Source organism: Hakea prostrata, chromosome 7 (assembly GCF_041222555.1).
Source record: "Hakea prostrata isolate BN-2017 chromosome 7, UWA_Hpros_2, whole genome shotgun sequence".
NCBI classification, from domain to species: Eukaryota; Viridiplantae; Streptophyta; class Magnoliopsida; order Proteales; family Proteaceae; genus Hakea; species Hakea prostrata.
The window spans coordinates 55732561-55752866 of NC_142606.1; the positions used below are offsets into that span (position 1 = coordinate 55732561).

At 39.9% G+C, this 20306-nt stretch overlaps 2 protein-coding genes across 2 annotated transcripts; both read left to right on the plus strand.

Moving 5' to 3' along the window:
* The first annotated feature begins 204 nt into the window (after positions 1–204).
* On the plus strand, positions 205–18780 carry LOC149011425 (uncharacterized). The gene is made up of 3 exons (XM_089163657.1): positions 205–992; positions 1084–2737; positions 17646–18780. The coding sequence occupies exons 1-3, from the start codon at positions 721–723 to the stop codon at positions 17979–17981; spliced, it is 2262 nt and encodes a 753-aa protein (XP_089019783.1). The 5' UTR covers positions 205–720; the 3' UTR covers positions 17982–18780.
* An 8-nt stretch (positions 18781–18788) lies between these two features.
* On the plus strand, positions 18789–20067 carry LOC149011426 (uncharacterized; the record flags this gene model as incomplete). Its single annotated transcript, XM_089163656.1, is given in 2 exon segments — positions 18789–19103; positions 19682–20067. Coding segments are annotated over 2 exon segments (701 nt in total), but the record flags the coding sequence as incomplete, so codon positions are not given.
* Between the last annotated feature and the right edge of the window lie 239 nt (positions 20068–20306).

The following is a 20306-nucleotide window of genomic DNA, read 5'->3' on the forward strand; positions in this document are numbered from 1 at the left end:
TGGTTTCAACGGTTCGGGTTAGGTTTTGACACCCCTACCCTACCTGGGGACAAGAATCGAGAACAGTGTGAGTTTCTAGATGGGAATGTGAGATGCTGACGTTTACTTATGTGGCCTGTTTACCCTTAGATCACAGACATGTCTCCTATACTAATCCTAGGGTTAAAATTTTCCAAACATTGAAATATGGTTTGTTTACTCCACCTTCTCTAAGCCCTCTCTGCCGTCTCCTCTCTTCTCCTCCGTCACCGAACAATAGTGGTTCTTCTTCTTCTCGCAAAATCAGCCTCCCGTCTCCCATAACTTCTGCAACCATCAAAACTCCGCTATGAACCACTTCCCTCCATCGTCGCCGCGCAACCGTGCGATCCCCACAATCCCTAGTCCCCTTCGCTCCCTGCCTCGCCAGCCCTGTTTCCAGTCTGCAAACTCTACTACATCCCACTCCATCTAAAACCCACACAATTCTTCGACACCTTATCGAGGTTCCAATAAAGAAACTCAAAGTACTGAATCTCGAGGAGTGTCAGTACTCATTTACATTGTAGTCATGAATGCCAGCAGCAATCCCTGAAGTTAGCGATAATTCAAACTCGTTCGTGACACCCATTTTGCTAGTCTTTCCTGTATAAAGGTGAAGGAGAAAGCAGGAGAGAGCGGAAAAGGAAGCTGTAGGGTCTGGTGTCGTTCAAGTTTCTGCAAATTGGCGGAAAGCTTTGTATGTTGTGTGATACACAAAAGATGGTGGGCGGCAGAGTTGAATCTGAAGAGAAACGTAAAAAGAAGAAGAGAAAGCATAGAGAATATGAAGAGAAGGAAGGAGAAAGAAAGTCTTCGCGTATCCATTTTACTGAGGATAAAGCAGGAGAAGGAGAAGGAGAGGAGAATATACACGAGAAAGGAGAAGAAACGAGCCAGAAACTTCGAGGAGGACGATGGACAAATTTAGACTTGGTTTTATCTCTCCAGAGCAAAGAATATGATCTTCAAAGGTCAGTTCACTCACCTCAATTCATAATTTTCTGGTATGTTTAAGTACAGTTGGTGCAATTTTTTTGATGATTAGGTCTTAATTCTATGTAGGAAAATAGAACTCGCGTTCCAATTCGTTAACTCAAAAGTCGGTAATCAGGGAGATGATACCAATGAAGTTGTTGAAATAGTGAGCGACTCTCGCTTAGTTATGTTCCTCAATGATTGGATCCAATCCTTGTTCAAGAGAATCGTTGTCGAAGGAAAGAAGCCTCAGTCTGGGTTCAGTGAGGCTTGTGACTTTAGATGCTGGGTTGTTTTTAAATTCTGCTTGGATGTGTCTACGAATAAGAACGTTTCTCTGAGCTTTTCTCCGAATCTTTTGCTTGCAATCTCTTGCATTGTAATAGATGCATTATCAACAGCAGATAATGTGCTAGAGCATGGAGAAGAACTGGTTCTTACTGGTGAAAAGTTTGAGCTTTACACTGTTGTGGCGGATTGTGTTCCTTTGTTGTTCTCTTCGCTTAGCAGAGTGTTCAATGCGAACATGGACTTGTGGGCTCTGATGGTTACGTTGGTGCTTGATCTAGTTCATAAGATTTTCTCTTATAAATTAGCTTTTGGCAAAGCCTCACTTTTACTGCGCTTGTCATGTCTGTTGCTTGAGCCCTTCGCTGATCTTTTGAGGGTTCACCCAAGTCCAAAAAATGTCTTTCCTGTGATGGTGGACAGGCTTCTAGAGCCGGTTTTGAGTTTGTTGAATGTGTTGTATCTTCATACAAATGGAGCTAGTTTTGCATTCACGGGAAAGTTATTGAGGATTGCCGAGGATATCTTGCTCAATGGGCTATTCCATCCAGCCCATGTTGATGGTTTTCTAACCACAGGCACTACAGAAAAATATTTAAGGTGTCATAATAGGAAAAGGAAGGATACAGAGATGGTTATTAAAAGCTATCACAGGCTTTTCTTCCAGAAACTAGAAAAAATCATAGGTGAGAAAAAGGTTTCAGTACTAGGTGGTGTTGGAGAGCTTTTTCGCTTGTTTGTTATCAGAATAAGGAAGCAAAAGCAAGCTTCTGTGCTGTCTGAAGGTTCCAAGAAGATGAAAGGGACAATGATAACAGAACACTTTGGAGGTGTCAATACTAGTTCCATGTTGGATATCTCTGCTAGGCACAATGATGTAGTCTCAAAAAAGGCATATTTTTCAAGTAGGTTGGACATGGATACATGTAAAACCCTGTTTGATCTATTTGCACAGTTTATGGAATATTTTCTGCATGATATTGAAAGGTATATTAAAAGGTATTCTGAAAGTCATCTGGAAGAAGAGCCACCGTTGTTGGATATTCATTGCAGCCTTAAATGTACTAATAAGATACTTTCCAGCTTTATGCTGGAAAAAATATATGTACAGACTGAAGATACAACTGAGGGAGCACATATTAATTTCTTGAAGTCGGTCTATGATACAATTGCGAAAATACATCTACTCTGGTTGTCGGAACTGAAGAGAGGTGAGGGAAGGTACAAGGAGATGCTACCTTCAATAGCCACGGAGCTTATTGCTGCTGTATGCTTACTCCTGGAAATTGAATACAAGGTTGTTGAGAACGATTTGGTAAAGTTGTGGCATATGATGCTCTCATTCTTGGCTACTGAATGGTCCCAAAGTGATACAGTGGGTGGGAAGGCTTTAACTTCAGAAATTATGCACCTTGGATGCCGGTTGATCGATATTTACAGTGATTTGCGCCAGGTTAGCAGAATGCTTTCTGATTGGATTCATAATTTACTTGTCAACTTCTATAAATCTGTACATGTGAAGAAATTGGTTCTCTTTTTTGGATTTCTTTTTATTTTGTTAAGTTTCTATTTTTTGTAAGCTTGGGGCTTGAGCTATAGATAGGCATCTTTAGTTTGTCATTGGCCCCGGCTTCTCCACATTGAACAGTGAACCACCTCATCAACTGTACATGGGAAAAAGACTTGGTTAATGGAATTTCTATTTCTGTCTGAGAAAGATTTGTTTTTGACAGCTGAGATAGCTGCAGGTGAGAGGCCAAAGGCTGAGATGGCCTACTATTCCTATCGCCCTTTCTTTTTCTTCTTATCCCTTTGTTATATTCTTATTTTCTATACATGTTCAAAAAATAAAGAAAGCAACAAAAGTTATAGTGATATTCAGTTTATTCATCCTTACTGTGTTGATCCTTGCTGCAATTGATTTCACGCTGGTTTCCTTGTTTGAAGTTGTCTCTTGCTTTAGGATCTCTCTATTTGTATGAATTATCTCTTTTTTTTCTTTCTTTTCTTTCTCACATGGGTTGCCTGTTTATTGAAGAGTATAAAGAATTAGAAAAGTACAACTGTTTTGTTGGAGGTCCCTAATAGGCAGCCAGAGTCAAAAGATACTGCACCAGAGGATGTAGTACCCTTAAAATGACAAACGGATTGGAGACCCACCCGTCACATAGTAGGTACAAGCACCCCCTTCTTTTCTTAGTAAGGTCACCATCCATCTCATTTACCTCTCAGTGATGTAAACCCCAAAACTAGGGTTTATATTCAGGATCAATTCAGTGAACCAGCGGTAAATTTTAGGGTTTTACACATGTGGTTGTGCGGTAGAGCTACTTTTGATTGATTCTAGGGTTGGGAATAGGCTAAACAAGGTTCAGGTATTGGCTGGAGGCCAGGGTTTAAGGAAATTCAAATCGGATCCTTGCTGTAATTTAATTTCATATTTGAATTTCCAAGTCAGGGTTTTGGAAAATTTGGGTTTGTTTGAACTTAGGGTTTCCAGGGTATGGCTAGGGCTAGGGATAAGGCCGAAGGTAAAGGAGGGGTAGGTAATGACAATTCTAAAAGGAACTGGGTTTGGTTGAAGGGTGAAAGATCTAAGTGAAAAAAGGCTAGGGTTTCTAGTGTTTTGGGAATTTAGGGCAGCAAAAGAATTAGGGTTTAGACTAGGGGTTGTGATGTGAACCAATGATCTAGGGTTTAGTGATTGATGCAAGCCCTTAATGTAGGGTTCACCCTCAGGATTGTAGTCAAGTGGACCAGTAGTAAAACTAAGGTTTGGTGATCTGCAGTTGTAGAGTTGGGGCTGAAAATAGGGTTCTAGGGTGAGGAAGACACAAAGGCTAGGTGAAGACACAAAGGCTAGGTTTGGGTAAGCCTAGACATTAGGGTAGGCTGAAATCCAATCTGAATCCTTGCTGTAAATTTAATTTCAAAACTGAACATTTAAATTTAGGGTTTTGAATCTAGGGTTTGATAGGAACTAGGGTTTCTAGGGAGATGACTAGGGCTATGGTTAGGATCGAAGGAAGAGGGGGGGGAGGTGATAAGCCCCTTGTGTCACGAGTCTACACTCGTAAGCGTGGCAAGGGGATCCGCGCAATCAAGAAAAGATCTCCAGATTCAGATTCTCCGGATTCAGATTGCATTCAGATTGGGAAGGAAATGGTTGTGAGATCTTGCGATTCAGATTGAGATCGGATTGCATTCAGATTGCCTTAAAAGATCTTGCGATTCAGATTGAGATCAGATTGCATTCAGATTGCCTTATAGGTTGAGATTTGAGATGATTCTATTAGATTTGGGGAGATTCTATGGAGGGATATTGTAGGCAAGTAATTACTATTAATAGGGGGAAGGTAGAGAAATAAGGGAAAGGGCGATTGCTCTTGGGTAGCCGTAGGTATTCCTGCTGCTGGTCGTAGGCTATGTTCTGTGTCAGCATTTAATCCAAGTTCGTTATTATTATTACTTCTTTGTGTTGTTCTTCCATTGTTGAGTCACTCTATTTGGGTACTTAACAGGGGGCAGGAGATGATGATCCTAAAAGGAAATATGATTTGGGTGAAGGGTTGAAAGATCTAGGTGAAAGAAGGTTAAGGTTTCTAGGGTTTTGGGAATAATGGCAGCAAAGGAATTAGGGTTGGGTTGGTTCGATAGGGCTGACATTGAGAGGGAAGGTCATTAGGGTTGGGGGGGGGGGTGAGGTTCTTAAAGTCTGGGAGACTGGGACAATTCTAATGGTTAGATTGCCATAGATCTGGCCTTGAATTTTAGGTCTTGAGAGAAGTTTGAAAATTCCAAAAAAATTCTGGAAAGTGAAAAAGGGATATAGGGAGGTGAGGGGATGCTGCCACAGGGTTAGGGGAAGGGGGATGGAGGCTTGTGGGGGGATGGGGTTCTTAAAGTTTGGGACAGATCTAATGGTTAGATTGCCATAGATCTGAGTCATCTGACCTTGAATTTTAGGTCTTTAAAAAAGTTCAAAAATTCCAAAAAATTTCTGGGAAGTGAAAAAAGGATATAGGGAGGTGAGGGGATGCTGTGGGGATGGAGGCCTGTGATGGGGAGTAGGTTGGTTTTTTTTTGTTTTTTTTGGGGGTGGGGGGGTGGGGGTTTTGATGTTGTAGGCAAGTGGAAGGGGAATAGAAGGCTGCGGGTGAGAGAGGAAGGAGAGCAGTATGGGTTGGGATGGGGTTATGTTTGTACTTACTTGAAGGGGGGAGGGGGAATGGGAGCTTGAAGAAATTTAAAATCTTCAGAAGTCTCACACAACAACAGTCATAAGTTCCCCTCAATAGGGAACTGATGACTCCAAACCTTGCGCCTTCAAATCTCAAATTTTATTCAATTATCAAGCTATTCATTTACAATTTGGAGAGGCTTCATTTGTAACTACTTGAATGAATTCACACCAGGACTCAAACTTGGTGATGTGAAGAAGGCCTTCTCCTTGGCTGAAACCCTGGTTACGAGTTACAGAGGCTTTATTTGTAATTTACATGAATGAATTCACACTAGGACTCAAACTTAGAAGGTGACTCAAACTTGATGATGTGAACAAGGTCCTCCCCCTGGTCAAAACCCTGGTGTGGGCCCCAAGGTCCCACCTAGGTGGCTCACCTAGGGCTGGCCGAACCTCTTAAAGGGGCAATTTGGTCTTCCAGCCCTAATTAGCTACTGATTTATTTCAGTGTTTTGGTTTTAATTTTCTTAGTCCAATCATATCTTGAAGTCTTAGATTGAGTTAGTGGTTGAATTCTTGTGTCATAAGGAGTCTTTCTTTTAAGTAGGTCTCTTTATGGATAATTAGGTCTTTTATTTTAAGTCAAGTTCTTTCATTTTATGTGGTTGCTATTCATTTGTAAAGGGTAACCTAATGTATGATGGAAACTCTAGTTGAGTTAGTTTCCATGTCTTAGCTGAGTCTAAGTCAATTTTCCCAGTTAGAGTTAGATTCTTTCTTTCTTGATGTAAGGCTTTAAATAAGCTATTCTTTTCATTGTAAAGACAATCTGCATTGAATAAAGAATTGAAGAACTCTTGTGGGAAAATAGGTTGTGGCCTTCTTGTGAGGGCACGGCTTCTTAGCTTCTTGCAATCAAGTGCAGCATTCATCTTCAAGAACCAGCAGCTTTCTTACATCTCCTGCAGTTTCTCCAAGTACACACCCCAGCCCCTTCCCCTTCATCCCAAACCCATTGCTGCCCGCCTCCTTCTCTTCTCTCTCTTCCACAAAACCCTAGGAGGCCACCCCCCATTGCAGCCCCCAAGAACCCTTCCCCTATCCGTGCCAGCCCCTTAGATCCCTTCCCCCATCCCTTGCAACACACATAGACCCTCCCCCACTTTCCATAAACCTTGTGGCAACCCCCGCCCCTCTCTTTCTCTCTCGGCTCCCTCTCGGCTCCCTCTCTCTCCCTTTACTGACTTGTAGCAACAAAGAAAACAGAAGAAAGAAAAAAAGAAAGAAAAGAAAAGAAAAGAAAGAGGAAAGAAAGGAAAGGATCCAAGGAGGATTACCTCAGATCCATTCCCAAAACCCTACTTTCACCCTTTTTCCCAATTATCCCAACCCATTAGATTTTTGTTAATTGAGAATTCCCATATTAATTTTGGGGCATCTCAAATCATCCCATAGGAGCTTATTAAAACCCTAACTTACTCATTTCAATCCCAGTAATTTTAGGATAACTTTTAGCTTCCCTATTCATCCCATGTGGATTTAGTAAAACCCTAACATCTGTCCAATCTTCCATAACGCTTCCCTTTGGTTTCCAGGTTATCTTAGAATACCTATTAGCTTTTGAGACTCATCTGCTGGTTTGGTTGAAAGATTCTGGGCTAACCTAAATTTTAGGGAGCTCTTCCAAGAAACCCTAACCCTAAAATTGGGTCTACATCACTCGGATTCTAACTAGACTTGGGATACTCACTTTAACAAGGACCCTGTCATGACTTCTCCTAGGTTGGTCCAAATTACAGAACAAGAGTAGATCTAAACTCCTCGTAAAAAGAGTGGGTTGTAAGAACAGCAACGACGTCAACAAAACAACAACGATAAGCCTTATCCCAACAAAATAGGGAAGGCTACATGGATTCTTGCCTTCCAATCAGCTCTGTTTGAGGCTGTACTAGATAGAATTTGTTTCTAATTGGGACTCGTCAATAACTTCTCCAAACTAAAGCAAATTAAAAAAATAAGACTAGATGATGTGAACCAGCTCCAGGACTGCCCAAAGAGGACCCGTGGAGTTTACCAGTATCTTGTGGCCCTACCAGCAACCAAAGAAATTTCGGCCATCCTGGGGGTATTTTGGTAATTTTTCTATTTTTTGGTTGGGTCTATGTTTGTGGGGGCCCTAGTTCTATTTTTTTTTTTTGAAATTGATTCCAGATTTGTTAAGTTATTCAAGAGTCTTTGTTAGGATAGGATTCCTATATTGTGAAGGAGTCCTTTAGTTTTGTCCTACGTCTTTCAGGGATTCCATATCTACTCTTAGAGTTCAATTTGGATTCTTCTAGAGTGAGATATGAAGGTTCCATGTGTGAGTAAAAGTCCTTAATCAATCATGCGTTTCAGTTTGAGTTGTCTTGCAAGTTAGAGTCCTATATGTTTCCTTATAAAGGCTATAGAAAGGTCTCATAATATTGTAATTAGCAGTTTTAATAATTAATAAAATTGACTGAGAGTTGAAGGAAGCTAATGGAGTCGTGGGTTCCCTAGAGGGGGCATGTGGAAGCTTTAAGAATAGAAGTTTTTGCACAAAATTCTCAATTCCAGCTTCCAACTTCATTCTCTAAGTACCAGACCTGCTCACCCATCCATCCCCATTCCCTCTTCTCGTCTTTCATCCGCAGCCCTCCCCTTCCCTTCCCAACGGCAGTCTGCAATTCCGGACCCTCCTTCCCCATTGTAGGTCATTACCCACCCCTCCCCTGACCCTGCAGCAGCCTTAAAACCCCTCCCCATCGCTAAGCTTCAACTCCCTTCCCCCTCCCTCCCCTAACCCTAGACATCAAACCCAATCCGTCCTTCTCTTTTCTTCTTCTTTTCTCACCATTATAGCTTGTGGGACTTCTGGAATTTGCAGAATTCTGTAACCCAGGAAAACCTATCGTAAACCCTTGACTTCCCTAACCAATACCCAACCCTATTAGGAGATTATAATCCCCTTCCCTAACCCTGCATTTGATCCTAGGTTTCAGTCCCTTCCCTTCCTCCTAAACCCTAGAATTTCCTGCAACTTACCTTTATTTTTGGGAAACCCTACCCCTAGAACTTCAAAAACCCTAAAACTCATTAACCCAATAAGCAAATCCTAAACCCTTTTAGAGTTAGCATCCCCACCACTCCTTGAACACTCGACCTAACCCTAGGCTACATCCAAACCCTAGAAATCCTAATTCCAATCAAAACCCTAAATTCCAAAGCCTGAACTTGAATATCTAATTCTGAAAATATTAAGGCAGCAGGGTTTCCAACTTGGTTTAGCAAAACCCTAGCCGAATCTGACATAACTCTTATCTAAATCCTAGAACCACTAAACCAGCCAATTGCATTGCAACCGTAGGGGACTACAAAACCTATAGGACTGCTGATTCTCTTGAAGAGGATCCTTTGGGTGGACCTAGATCTAGAGTTTTTCCTTGATCAATCAAACCCTAGAATGTGGTTCACATGAATAGATTTGGGATCCTACTAACATACTGGATCCAACAAAAGGAATCCTTCTCTAAATAGGACGTCTAACTAGACTTTGACTCTTTCTTAACTTAACAAGGACTATGACTCAAATAACAAAATAAAAATAGACTTGGAGTCCTAACAAAATTCTGATTTGGGCTAGATCAAATTGGGTTGGAATGACCAAAATGCACCTATGTTGGCTGAAATTCCCTGGGTTGCTGGCAGGGCCGTGGAGTAGGTTCAGATCAGTTTGGTTGGTCACATTGGGCTGAAACTGAGAGGGAAAGTCACGAATGTTGGGGGATGAGGTCCTAAAGTTTGGTCCAGATCTAATTGTTATATTGCTGTAGATTTGACCTTGAATTTTTGGTCTTTTGGGAACTCTGAAAATTCCGGAAAAATTCAGGAAAAATAAAAAAGGATGTTGGGATTAGGGTTTAGGGGAAGAAGAATGGATTCAGCCTTTCTAGAGGTTAAGGGATGGTTAGGCCAGGTTGGGATCGGGATGTAGGAGAGGAGATGGGTGACCTAGGGTTAGGCTTTGGGGGTTGTGAAAGAGAAGAAAAAGGAGATGTAACCCTGGATTACAGGGCCAGTAGGAGGATCTTTTCTGAGAAAGAAACAGGCGATTTAGGGTTCAATTCCTTGCTGTTTGGGGTCAAATCTCAAAGGACAATAGCAGTTTAGGACTTGTAACCCTTCTGTTTCAGGTTTGAAATACGTAGACAGCAATTAATCTTCTTAATATAGTCTCAATGGGTCAATTAGGTTTTGATTCCTTGCTTTCCAGGTTTGAATATCAATGAACAGCAGCTAAACTTCACTCAAAACACAATTTTTAGGATCAGTGCAGCAAGGCCTGAATTGTGTCCCAACTCTAAGATCTAGGTGTAGGGTAGGTCTAGGGTTAATGGGTGGGATTTAGGGTTTGGCCAGATTAGAGTTGGGTCTGAAATTAGAAGGAAACATTCTGTCGTCAATAGGACTCTTCAATACCTTGACCAAAACAAAGCCGAATTTTAAAGTAAAAAAATAGATGTAGACTCCTAACAGCATTTTGCACCTAACTAGCACTCCTGGGGCTCCAAAAGAGGTGGTGAAATGACCACAATACCCCTGGCCTGATTCGGCCAGCCTAAGTGCTGTATATTCTGGGGGCTGTTTTGGGTTCAAAGTTTGAAGTGCCTATTTGTGAAATTAAAATAGCAAATGCAAGAGCATGGTATTGTGTAGCTAAGGGGTCGAACTTAGGGAGATATACCACTTAGTTTTTCAATCTCTCAATGTAATATGAGATTGAGAGGGAGTTTTCTTAATTAATTAAACTAAACTATTGATCCTAAAACATGTATGTAACGAAACTTGAAATTGGATAAAAGTTAATACAACCTAACCATTCATTATAATAAAAAAAAATGAATAATTAAATAAATACAATAATAAAATTGATCATAATAGATAGAAAAAATAATATTAAAAAGGGAAGTTATCCGAGTTTCAACTCAGGATAGAGGGAAGGGGAGTGTGACTAAGATGCGTTTGATCGTGGACCCGTGGCTGCAGCTTAGATCCCCTTAATTCACTAATCTGGGGAAGGGATATAAAATTAAAATTGCAGAAAAGAACTAACAATAAAATTACAATAAATAAATGTAAGCATCTTTGATCAAGGACCCATGGGGGAAGGGAAGCGATAATAAAGTGTTGTAAGTAAAGTCCTAAGTTAGGAATAGAAAGGGTAGACAGAAGCAGGAATTGGAGGGGTTTTTTTTTGGGGGGGGGGGGGGGAGAAGGGTATTGATGAAGGCTCTACTTATTTGCATTGAAATCTTGAATAATAAGAAAAAACTTGATTGATAATAATTCTATTGACCCTAACAACCAGATCTGTTCTAAACCAAATATAAAATTGCTAAACTTTGAAGAAACTTCAACTTGCATTGATCAAAACTAATGGTTACACTTGCATAAATATTATTATACTTGCATAAATATTAAAAAAAAAAAAGAAAAAAAAAGTAAAAAACTAAAAGAAACTAATTGCATTAAAAGAGATTACATGTAAATTTGAATCCTAAACATTAAGTCTAACAATTGGAACCTAAAATAATAAAAGAGAGGGGGCAAGGAACGTGTGAGAGAGTGAGTGAGTGAGACTGTTTTGAGAAAAACTGTTTTGAGAGAAAAGGAAAAAAAAAAAAAGATATTAATGAAGAAAATGGGAGGTGGGAAGAGAGAGAGAGAAAGAATTTAGGAAAGAAAGAAAACTATAATATACTATGATATAGTTAATTAGAATAAAATAAAATAAAAACTTTCACAAAATCTTGGGATAATATGGGAAAATAGGCAAGTGATTAGCTCCTATAAGGAGAGAGAAGCTCAGTCTTTAATTGCTTTGTGGGACCCATGTATACAGTGGAATTTCTTTCTTCTCCAAAAAGTAAAATAAAAAAGATCTAAGCCCTTGATCGTAAATAATCTCCTTGGAATGATTTGATCTCGGCCTAGACTTGCATTTCAGTCCACTTTCGACCCATCATGCTTAGAATTGAGCCCTCTTCACAATTGTGATAATAAACTGAGACCACTCTACGTGTAAATTTGCATGAATCCACCCAATAATCCGAATATCTCTAAGCTCCATTTTTTTTTTAACTTGCAAATAACAACAAAAACCCCGAGGTAGCTCCATTCGAGTGCGTAGAATGTATTCTTTATGCTCTAAGATTTCACACATAATGTATTCATCAGTGACCTATGCTTACTGACCCTGGTTACATAAAGGAGAAAGTTGGGGCTGGGTGAGAGTTTAGTTGAACTTGAAGGAGAGAAAGGGAGGTTGAAGCACTCGAATAACAGCAGCAATTAGAACTTCATGGCAGGTGCAGGCTTCCTTCCTCAGGAAACCCACGACTCCAATATTAACCTTCAATCCTCAATTTATTCAATAATCCAAATCTCTCCTCTTTACAAGTAAGGGGCTACATTTATAGCCTTCCATGAATGGACTAATAATAGGACTCAACATTAGAGGGTGACTCAAACTAGGACTTCTACTTGGACTCAAATTGAAAAGCAAATTAGGACTCCTAAGTAATTAAAAGTGCGAACACATAAGGACTTCTCAGTTAAGAAGGAATCCCTTTTAAGATAGGACTCTGATAGGACCCTACTAATCCCTCAGAAAATCAATACAAAAATACAAGAAATTGACCAGATAGAACTAGTTTTAATGGTGCTAGTCACCCCCACACCTCACGATGGTGCACCTCAGCCTACGGCTGCCCAAGAAACTCTCCTCTCACATTCCATGCCTTCTCTATTCAATTTCCCCTCTATTTATTACTCCTCAACTAACCCTAATATTCTCTCTCCTCCACATGGCATCATCCTAGGGCACTAACGCTACCGGCCCCTGGAAATTCACCTTGTCCTCAGGGTGAAGGAAAAATTAGTCTATACATGTTTGCCACACAATGCTAGCTCAGTATTTTTAAGAATAACCCTCCTTGGAATCCAATTGATGTAGTGACCACAAAAGTCCAAGCAGTATGAAGGAAAGCCCCGAAATCAGCTGATGGGCAAAACTTGAGCATCCATATAGAACCAACACCTGCTGCACTGAGTCTCACATTAAGATAGGAGTCGAGGATTTTCAGCAGACGAGGTGATGTGATCACCCCAATCTTCTTTATAGGTTCGAAATTGAAGTTCCACTCAACGGCTGCAAGTAATGCTCGATTTCCACTTAAGGCAAGACCATAACCAAATTCAATAATTAGAAGTTGGCAAAAGGAATTGTAGAAGACCTTATTTTCGCTGAATCGATCAATTATGCCTGCAGTACAGAGAATGACCCCACCAAGGCTCATATCTGCATCGCGTTGGTGGCTGAAATCCACTCAATTGATGCTGCAACGAGTCACGCCTCTGCGCTTGTCATTGGAAGCAGGAAGAAATCGTCGTGGTAGCGCCCAACTGTGGCCTTCTCCGGCAGATGCTCCTTGTCATTCATAGTGGTTTGGAGTCTCGCTGCTCAATCGTGGGGTTGGAGGTTGAAGAAGGATGAACAGTAGCCTTCCGGAAACACCTCTGGCCCTTAGGTATTGCATTCAGGTTGTCTAATTTCTGAGCCAAGCTTGGGCTGGGCCAATTAATCCACTGTAGAGCCCATCTGCGAGCCTCACTTTCATGACTCAGATCCAATGTCTTCAAAATTTGGGCTTTAGTTGGGTCTTTTAAAGCCCATTCCATTATCTTAATATATTGGAACAAAGTCTCCAACCAGCCTAAGGACCTCATGTATTTGACCCACACTTGGAACGGAACCGCCGGTCCACCCAGACCCAATTTTGAACCGTTTCGTCCCAAACAAGAGTTGTGATCAAAACACTCATGTTCCACCCTTCTTTGTCTTTTTGTTTTTGCTGCCGATAGTAATTCTTCTTCCACCACTCAAGCTGTGGAAGATCCCAGTGAGTCCGCCTTAGATTTCACGAGAGAATCTAATACGATAAAAGACTCTCACAACCCTATCGCACAAGGCTTCCGCCGTTGTTCAATCGGGAACCTAACGACCCCTTCAATTGCTGCTTCCTCTCGCAGCCAAGGAGGTTTCGTCGGAGCTCGTGTCACCTCCCTATCCTATCGATTTTACCTTCTTCCTTTGCATCATGCCTCACCTCAGCATTTCTTCTGAGAACTCGGTATTTAGTCTTTGCAAAATCGTGCTTCGGTAACCTTCTCTCCTCTAAATCCGCTGCAATATTTCCTCCATTTAAAGCTTCATTCTGCCCAAAATTGAGCCTAGCCATAGCACATCAGGCGACTAATTTTTTTTGCTCTGCAACCTCTTCTGGTATTAGAAGTTCAGTGTTGCGCCTGATGGTCTTCCCATCACCAAAGTCTAGTTGCAAAGCATCCATGAAGCTCGTCCAAGTAAATTCCATCCAGTTCTTGCAATAGATCCAGTTGAGTGCCTCTCCTTCCAAATGTTGGATCACCATCCCCATCCATTGGTCTTCCTTGATCTGGTTCTCCCAGCAGAACAGAAGAACCTCTAGTATCCATCTCTGAACTTCTCCTTTACTAGAAAACGAAGGCAGTGCCATCACCTCCCTAGGATCGTGAATGCTCTGATACCAGTTGATAAGACCCTACTAATCCTTCAGAAAATCAATACAAAAATACAAGAAATTGATCGAGATAGAACTGGTTTTAATGGTGCCAAGCCACCCCCACACCTCACGGTGGTGCCCCTTAGCCTACGGCAGCCCAAGAAACTCTCCTCTCACATTCCATGCCTTCTCTTTTCCATTTCCCCTCTATTTATTACCCCTCAACTAACCCTAATATTCTCTCTCTTCCACATGGCATCATCCTAGGGCCCTAACAAACTCCAACTTAGAAACCTAAAACAAAGAGAGACTTTTACTTTACTTGGGACTCCCACTCTACTAAGGACTCACACATCTCATCCTAGGATGATTCAAATTACAAAAAAGAGTAGGACAAGGCTCCTTACAGTAAAGTGATACAACTAAGGAAATTCTTGCCTAATTGGGAATTTTAACTTGACTGGGATTCTTTCATAAATATCAAAGACTAACTCAATTATCAGATTAAGAGTAGGACTGCAATCCTAGTAGTTTCTAGTTCTACATTAGTCAAGTTGGGTTAGACCAAGCCCACCCAAAATGACCAAAATGCCCCTATGCTGGCTGAATTTTCATGGGTTTTCGGCAAGGCTATGGGGGTACTAGTGACCTCCCGTGCCTTATTTGGGTAGTCCTAGAACCAGTTCACATCACTTGGCTTCCAATGAGTAGTCATGTGATGAAAAAATTGTGTGGAATCTCTATCCAACTTTGTGATTGATCGGTATTCTCATGAACTCTTCGATCAGGTGCTTAACATGACTTAGCAGAAGGTTGTGCTGAACATGATAAGAAATCTCGCTCTTGAGTCCGATCTCGGCCAGCCAGAAAGCGAGATCTCACGAGATCTTGATTGAGATATGGTAAAAAAATTGGGGACCAAGTTGCGTGAACTCGAGCCCATCTTAGGAGATTTTTAAGGGTCAAAGTTGGGCTGAAATGTGGTATTTTGGACTATTTTGGGCCATCTATACACCCCGATGGCCTTAGATTTGCAAAAAACAAGCTTGTGCATGAGTTCCAACTTGACCCTATGTTTGAAATTGAAATGCTAAAGGAATGAACATGTAGTCTTATAAAACATGAAATATTAATGGGATAATTATCATGTTGCCCCCCTTTAGTTTGATTTTATTACTAATAAAACCTTGTTCTTTACAAAATTACTACGCGCCCCTTCCTTATAACGGTGTTAAGTAGCTGTTAAGTTTGAATATGTAATGTCTAATTTGCCCTTCATTAAAATTAAGAAATCAAAAGACGATGCTACCCCATTTATAAAAACCAGATTAAATGTCAATTTTACCTTAAACTTGATTTATTTTGAATTAATGAAATGGGCAAAATCCAAATCCGATTTGGTTTCCCACCATCACTCGAACTTCATTTATTTTGAATTAAAAAAATGGGAAAAATCAAAATCCGATTTGGTTTCCCGCCTTCACTAAGCATCATTTATTTTGAATTTAAAGAAATGAGCAAAATCCAAATCCGATTTGGTTTCCCACCTTCACTAAACTTCATTTATTTTGAATTTAAAGAAATGAGCAAAATCCAAATCCAATTTGGTTTCCCACCTTCACTAAACTTCATTTATTTTGAAAATATTTTAGGTGATATTCGGTTTCCAATTTGAGTTGAATTCGATTTTCCTTCCTCTTTGGTTTCTATTTGAGTTTTATTCAATCATTCTTTCTTTATTTGGTGTTTTTTTTTTAGAATAAAACGGATTATAGTTATTTTTTTCTCCACAATTAATTAAGGGTAGACCAGTAACTTGACAAAAGGGTAAATAAGTAAAGAGATAAGTATAAGGGTATTTTGGGGTTTTTGAGAAAATATAAAGATGCCACATCATCAGTAAACTAACGGAACTTAACGGTAGGGGGGCAATAGTAATTGTAGACAAAGTTAAATGTTGGATTTGTAATTTTAAAAAGTACAGGGGATACAGTAGTAATAAAATCAAAGTACAAGGGGCCAATAGTAATTATCCCAATATTAATTGATATAAATGAAAATCAAGTGAAAATGTACATCATATTAGTAGGTCAAGACTCAAGATAAGAATACAACATCATCAGCCCTCCGAGAATACATCACAAGCATCATAACTTCATAAGAACAAGGTGAAATGAAATCAATCAAGGCAAAATTGATTCCGGCCAAAAATCAGGCCATAAATGAAGAAGGTGCGGGCTTGGTGTCGAGATGAGATCGGGATCCCCAAGACAGGTTGAGATAAGGAGACAAGTAGAATTTCATTTTACATGTTTGCCCCTTCTCAAATTTACATCTTAAAGGTATGGAATATCATATTTTACATCTACTCTGTTGGCATTTGGATTCCTTAGTTGCCTAGGTGCTATAGGAACCTACCACTGCTTAATTTTGGCAGGGTGCTGTAACAACTTTGTACAAGTGCCTTCAAGCTGGATGGTTGGCCCATTGCAGGGTTGTGCTGAATTTATGCCACATTTAAGAAAATATTTTGGTAGTTAAACACTATTAGGGGGTTTGAACTTGGAACCGAAAGCTCTAAGTACCTAAGCTTAACCACCAGCATGTTGGAATATTTTCTGTATAGATTGTCACCATGTAAGGCATACTTTGATGTTTGAGTATGCCTATCTTATCATGGTGGCATGACAACTATTGCATGCCATAATCAAGAGAGACTAACAAGCTGGCAAGGTTCCCAAGGAGGCTGGATACCTGAATAACTATAAGTCTATGATTACACCACAGATTAAATATTGGATGTTTGGACTATGGCCCTAATTGTTTAACCTTTGAACTCCAATCACCAGTCCTAGAAGGCCAGACACTCAATCCGGTTTTAAACATGGCTATCTGTAGTTCTGTATGTTTATATAATCTGGGTCTTGTACATATAATTCCTGGAACTCTTTTGAAAGTCGTTGCTACTTCGAAAGCCCATGAAGAAAACTTATCCCGATCAAAATCTCATTTCTTCATGAAACCAACACCAGTGGGATTCAATGATGAGAAGATACAACACTCTTCCTCGTTTCTGCAGCACTGAAGGTTTTTTTGTATTTCTTAATCTTTTTGGTATGTGGGTCACATGCAAGATCCTTTTGGGGTGGGGTTTTATATCAGGTTGAAGGTTTTAGTTAATAACTTGTCTCCTTCATACTGATATCATGTAGTTGTGTTTTTAGGGAGATGTTTAGAGCATTCCTTACTATCTATATTTGGTCAATTAGTTTTGGCAGCATACACTTATTCTATAATGAGTTCCTTTGAAATGTTAGTTGGGATGCTGATGTATGGATGAATGGAATTAATTGTTGAAATTAAAGTCCCAAAGGAATTTAGGCCCTGTAGGAGCTGCAAAGTAGATTGTGTGGATTTATGTCTTTAGGGCAATAAAATACTTTTGATGACTCTCTGCAAAATCATGTGTGCTCTATGATCGAACTGTTTTCTTCAACATATTTTTGTACATATTTTGTCTGGTTTTTATCACTGATGGTTTCTGATTAATATAGGTAAATGTCCCCATTTCTGCACTGTCCAAGTCAGTGAGGAATTTTGGATTTTCTGATGATAATGTTCAAATGAGTTATTCAAGATTCACGTCAGCATCTTCATTGCCCTCTGAAGCTTATATAAGGTCAGTGGCTACATTATTATGCTCACCAGATTTTAGGCTTGCTATTTCTAGTGCTATCCAGTCCATACCAGAAGGTCAAGCCAGTGGATGCATTCGGATCTTGAAAACAGATATCATATCATCGTTAGAATGGATGAAAGCTGCTTCTTTGAGGGATTCCAAAGGAGAATCAGGAAATCTAATGCCCCAAGTAATAGCATGTTGGTTCTAAATTTGAAAGCCGAACTTCTAGGAAGAGTTTTATCTGAGTTGTACACCATTGTATTAGATTCTTCTACTGTAACTGCAGGTAACAGTTGTCTTGTTGGAAGCTCGGTGAGGGATGTGATGAATGAAATATCTCCAACTTTAGGTTTCCTGGTTGGGGATCAGAATGATAGTATCAGCAATTTCCTCTTTTCTGTCACAGGAACAAGATTTTCCAGTCATAAGATGCCTGGCCACGAAAACGATTTAACTGCAACAGGAACAGTTACTGCCTGGATTTTAATGTTCTTCTTTCGTTTGTATGTTTCTTGCCGAAGCTTGTACAGGCAATCAATCAGCCTTATGCCCCCAGATTCTTCAAGAAAGGCATCAGCAACAGTAGGGGATTTGTTTACAGCCTCTGGAAAGGATTGGATGGAGAAGACAGACTGGGTTGATGATGGTTATTTTTCTTGGATTATCAAACCATCAGCTTCTCTTTTGACCACATTAGAATCTGTTTTGGAAATTTGTCTTCTTCACAATGTCACTGAATGTCCACCCCTTGTCTATGTATTTCATACCATGGCTTTTCAGAGAATTGTGGATTTGGATAGGCAGATAAAAGCTTCTGAATACTCACTGGAGAGGACTATGAAGTTGGTCCATGCAGGGTTACGTCTGTATCGTAAAAAAATGAAACAGTGGAAAAGGAAAATGTCAAGTCTTAAGAAAGAGGCATGTGATCTTACTAGCTTTATGATGGCATACCTGCCTTCGATTGCTACTCGGAAAACCTCAGTTACTGTAGATCCAACTTTCAAGGTTAAAGATGCATGTGATGCTCATGCAAATGAAACGTGGGATTTCTGTGTGTCGCTCTATTAATGAAAAGTCGTTGCCTACTGCACTTTGGTGGAGTCTCTGCCAAAATAGTGATATTTGGTGTCCTCATGCTTCTAAGAAGGAGCTGAAAAAATTTCTGTCCCTTCTGCTCTATGATTACTTATATTGCATGAGACGCGGCTTGGGGGACATTAACAAGCAAAAAATAAATGGAAGTCATGAAAACGAGATTCTAAGGAAAGTAGCTGTGCATCAGATCTCATTGGAACTTTTCAGGGACATTATTCTTTATGAGAACAAGGTAAGAACTTATTGTAAAGTTACTTTTTACTTCTATGTTCTTTCGCATTGTTTTTTGGTTTGCATATGGATTAGTTTTTGTTTGGCATGCTTGATATTGGATGGCCATGTTATCCTATCTATGGAATCTTGGCTGGCAATCAAAGAGCATATCATGTGCTTAATGCAGTACAGTTCCTCCCTGCCTGGTAACTCCTACAAACTGTAGGAAAAAGTCACATTTTTTTTCTTCTGCATGCTAGTATTTTAATATTATTGATAAGGTGGGAGGGTCCAATAGTAATTAGCTTTGAAAAGACTGGTGTTTTCAATGATGGCAATCCCAGGGACTGCTATTTAAGTGGACTGTAAATATTCGCAGCACCATTCCTTCAAGAGGATGGAAATTGCATTTGTTCCAACCCTGAGAAGAGTTTGATACCTTACTTTCTGCCAATCCTTATCCAGTTTATTGGTTTCTCGCCTTTTCCATGTATCACCCCTCTTCTATTTCTCCCTCTCCCTTCTCTTTCCTTATTTACTGTCTTTCGGGGATTGTTATGAACTGCATAATGTGATTCTTGTATCATCTTCTTGTAGTTCCTCTGCAGGCATTTGAAATCAAGATTCTGCCATATACTGGAGGAGTCAATAGCACCACAACTTTTGGATATTTTGTCCAAGGGTGTTGACTTTAGTTCATTACCTAGTTGGCCAGAGGTTTTGCACATGCTAGAAGAAATATCAATGCTTGTTCTTAAAGGCACTGATGTTGGACATGGTGTCTCTAGAAGCGAAAGACAGGACTCTCTTCCTTCTAATTTGCCATCCATGGGAAGCCTAAAGGGATTGAGAGATTTACACACTAATGGCATCGGACTTGAAGCTTGTCAAACCTTGATTAACTTTCTAAGTTGGATGCCAAAATGTTATTCAAATTCTAGATCGTGCTTAACTTATGCAACTTACATTCTAAATCTTGAAAGGTAAAGCTTGAATCTTCTTCTTCCCTTTTTTTATTTTTTTATATATTTTTTAATAAGTATAATTGAATCTTGTTTATTGATTTTCTTTACATTCATTTAACAATTACGATATCATACATTAGGTGAGCTTATTTTTGTCTTTCCATGGTGAAATATTGTTGGTTTTTTTTTTTTTTGGGTAAACAAATATTGTTGGTTGAGTTCTATTAGGAGTTCTACTCTATTAGAGTTTTTGTTCG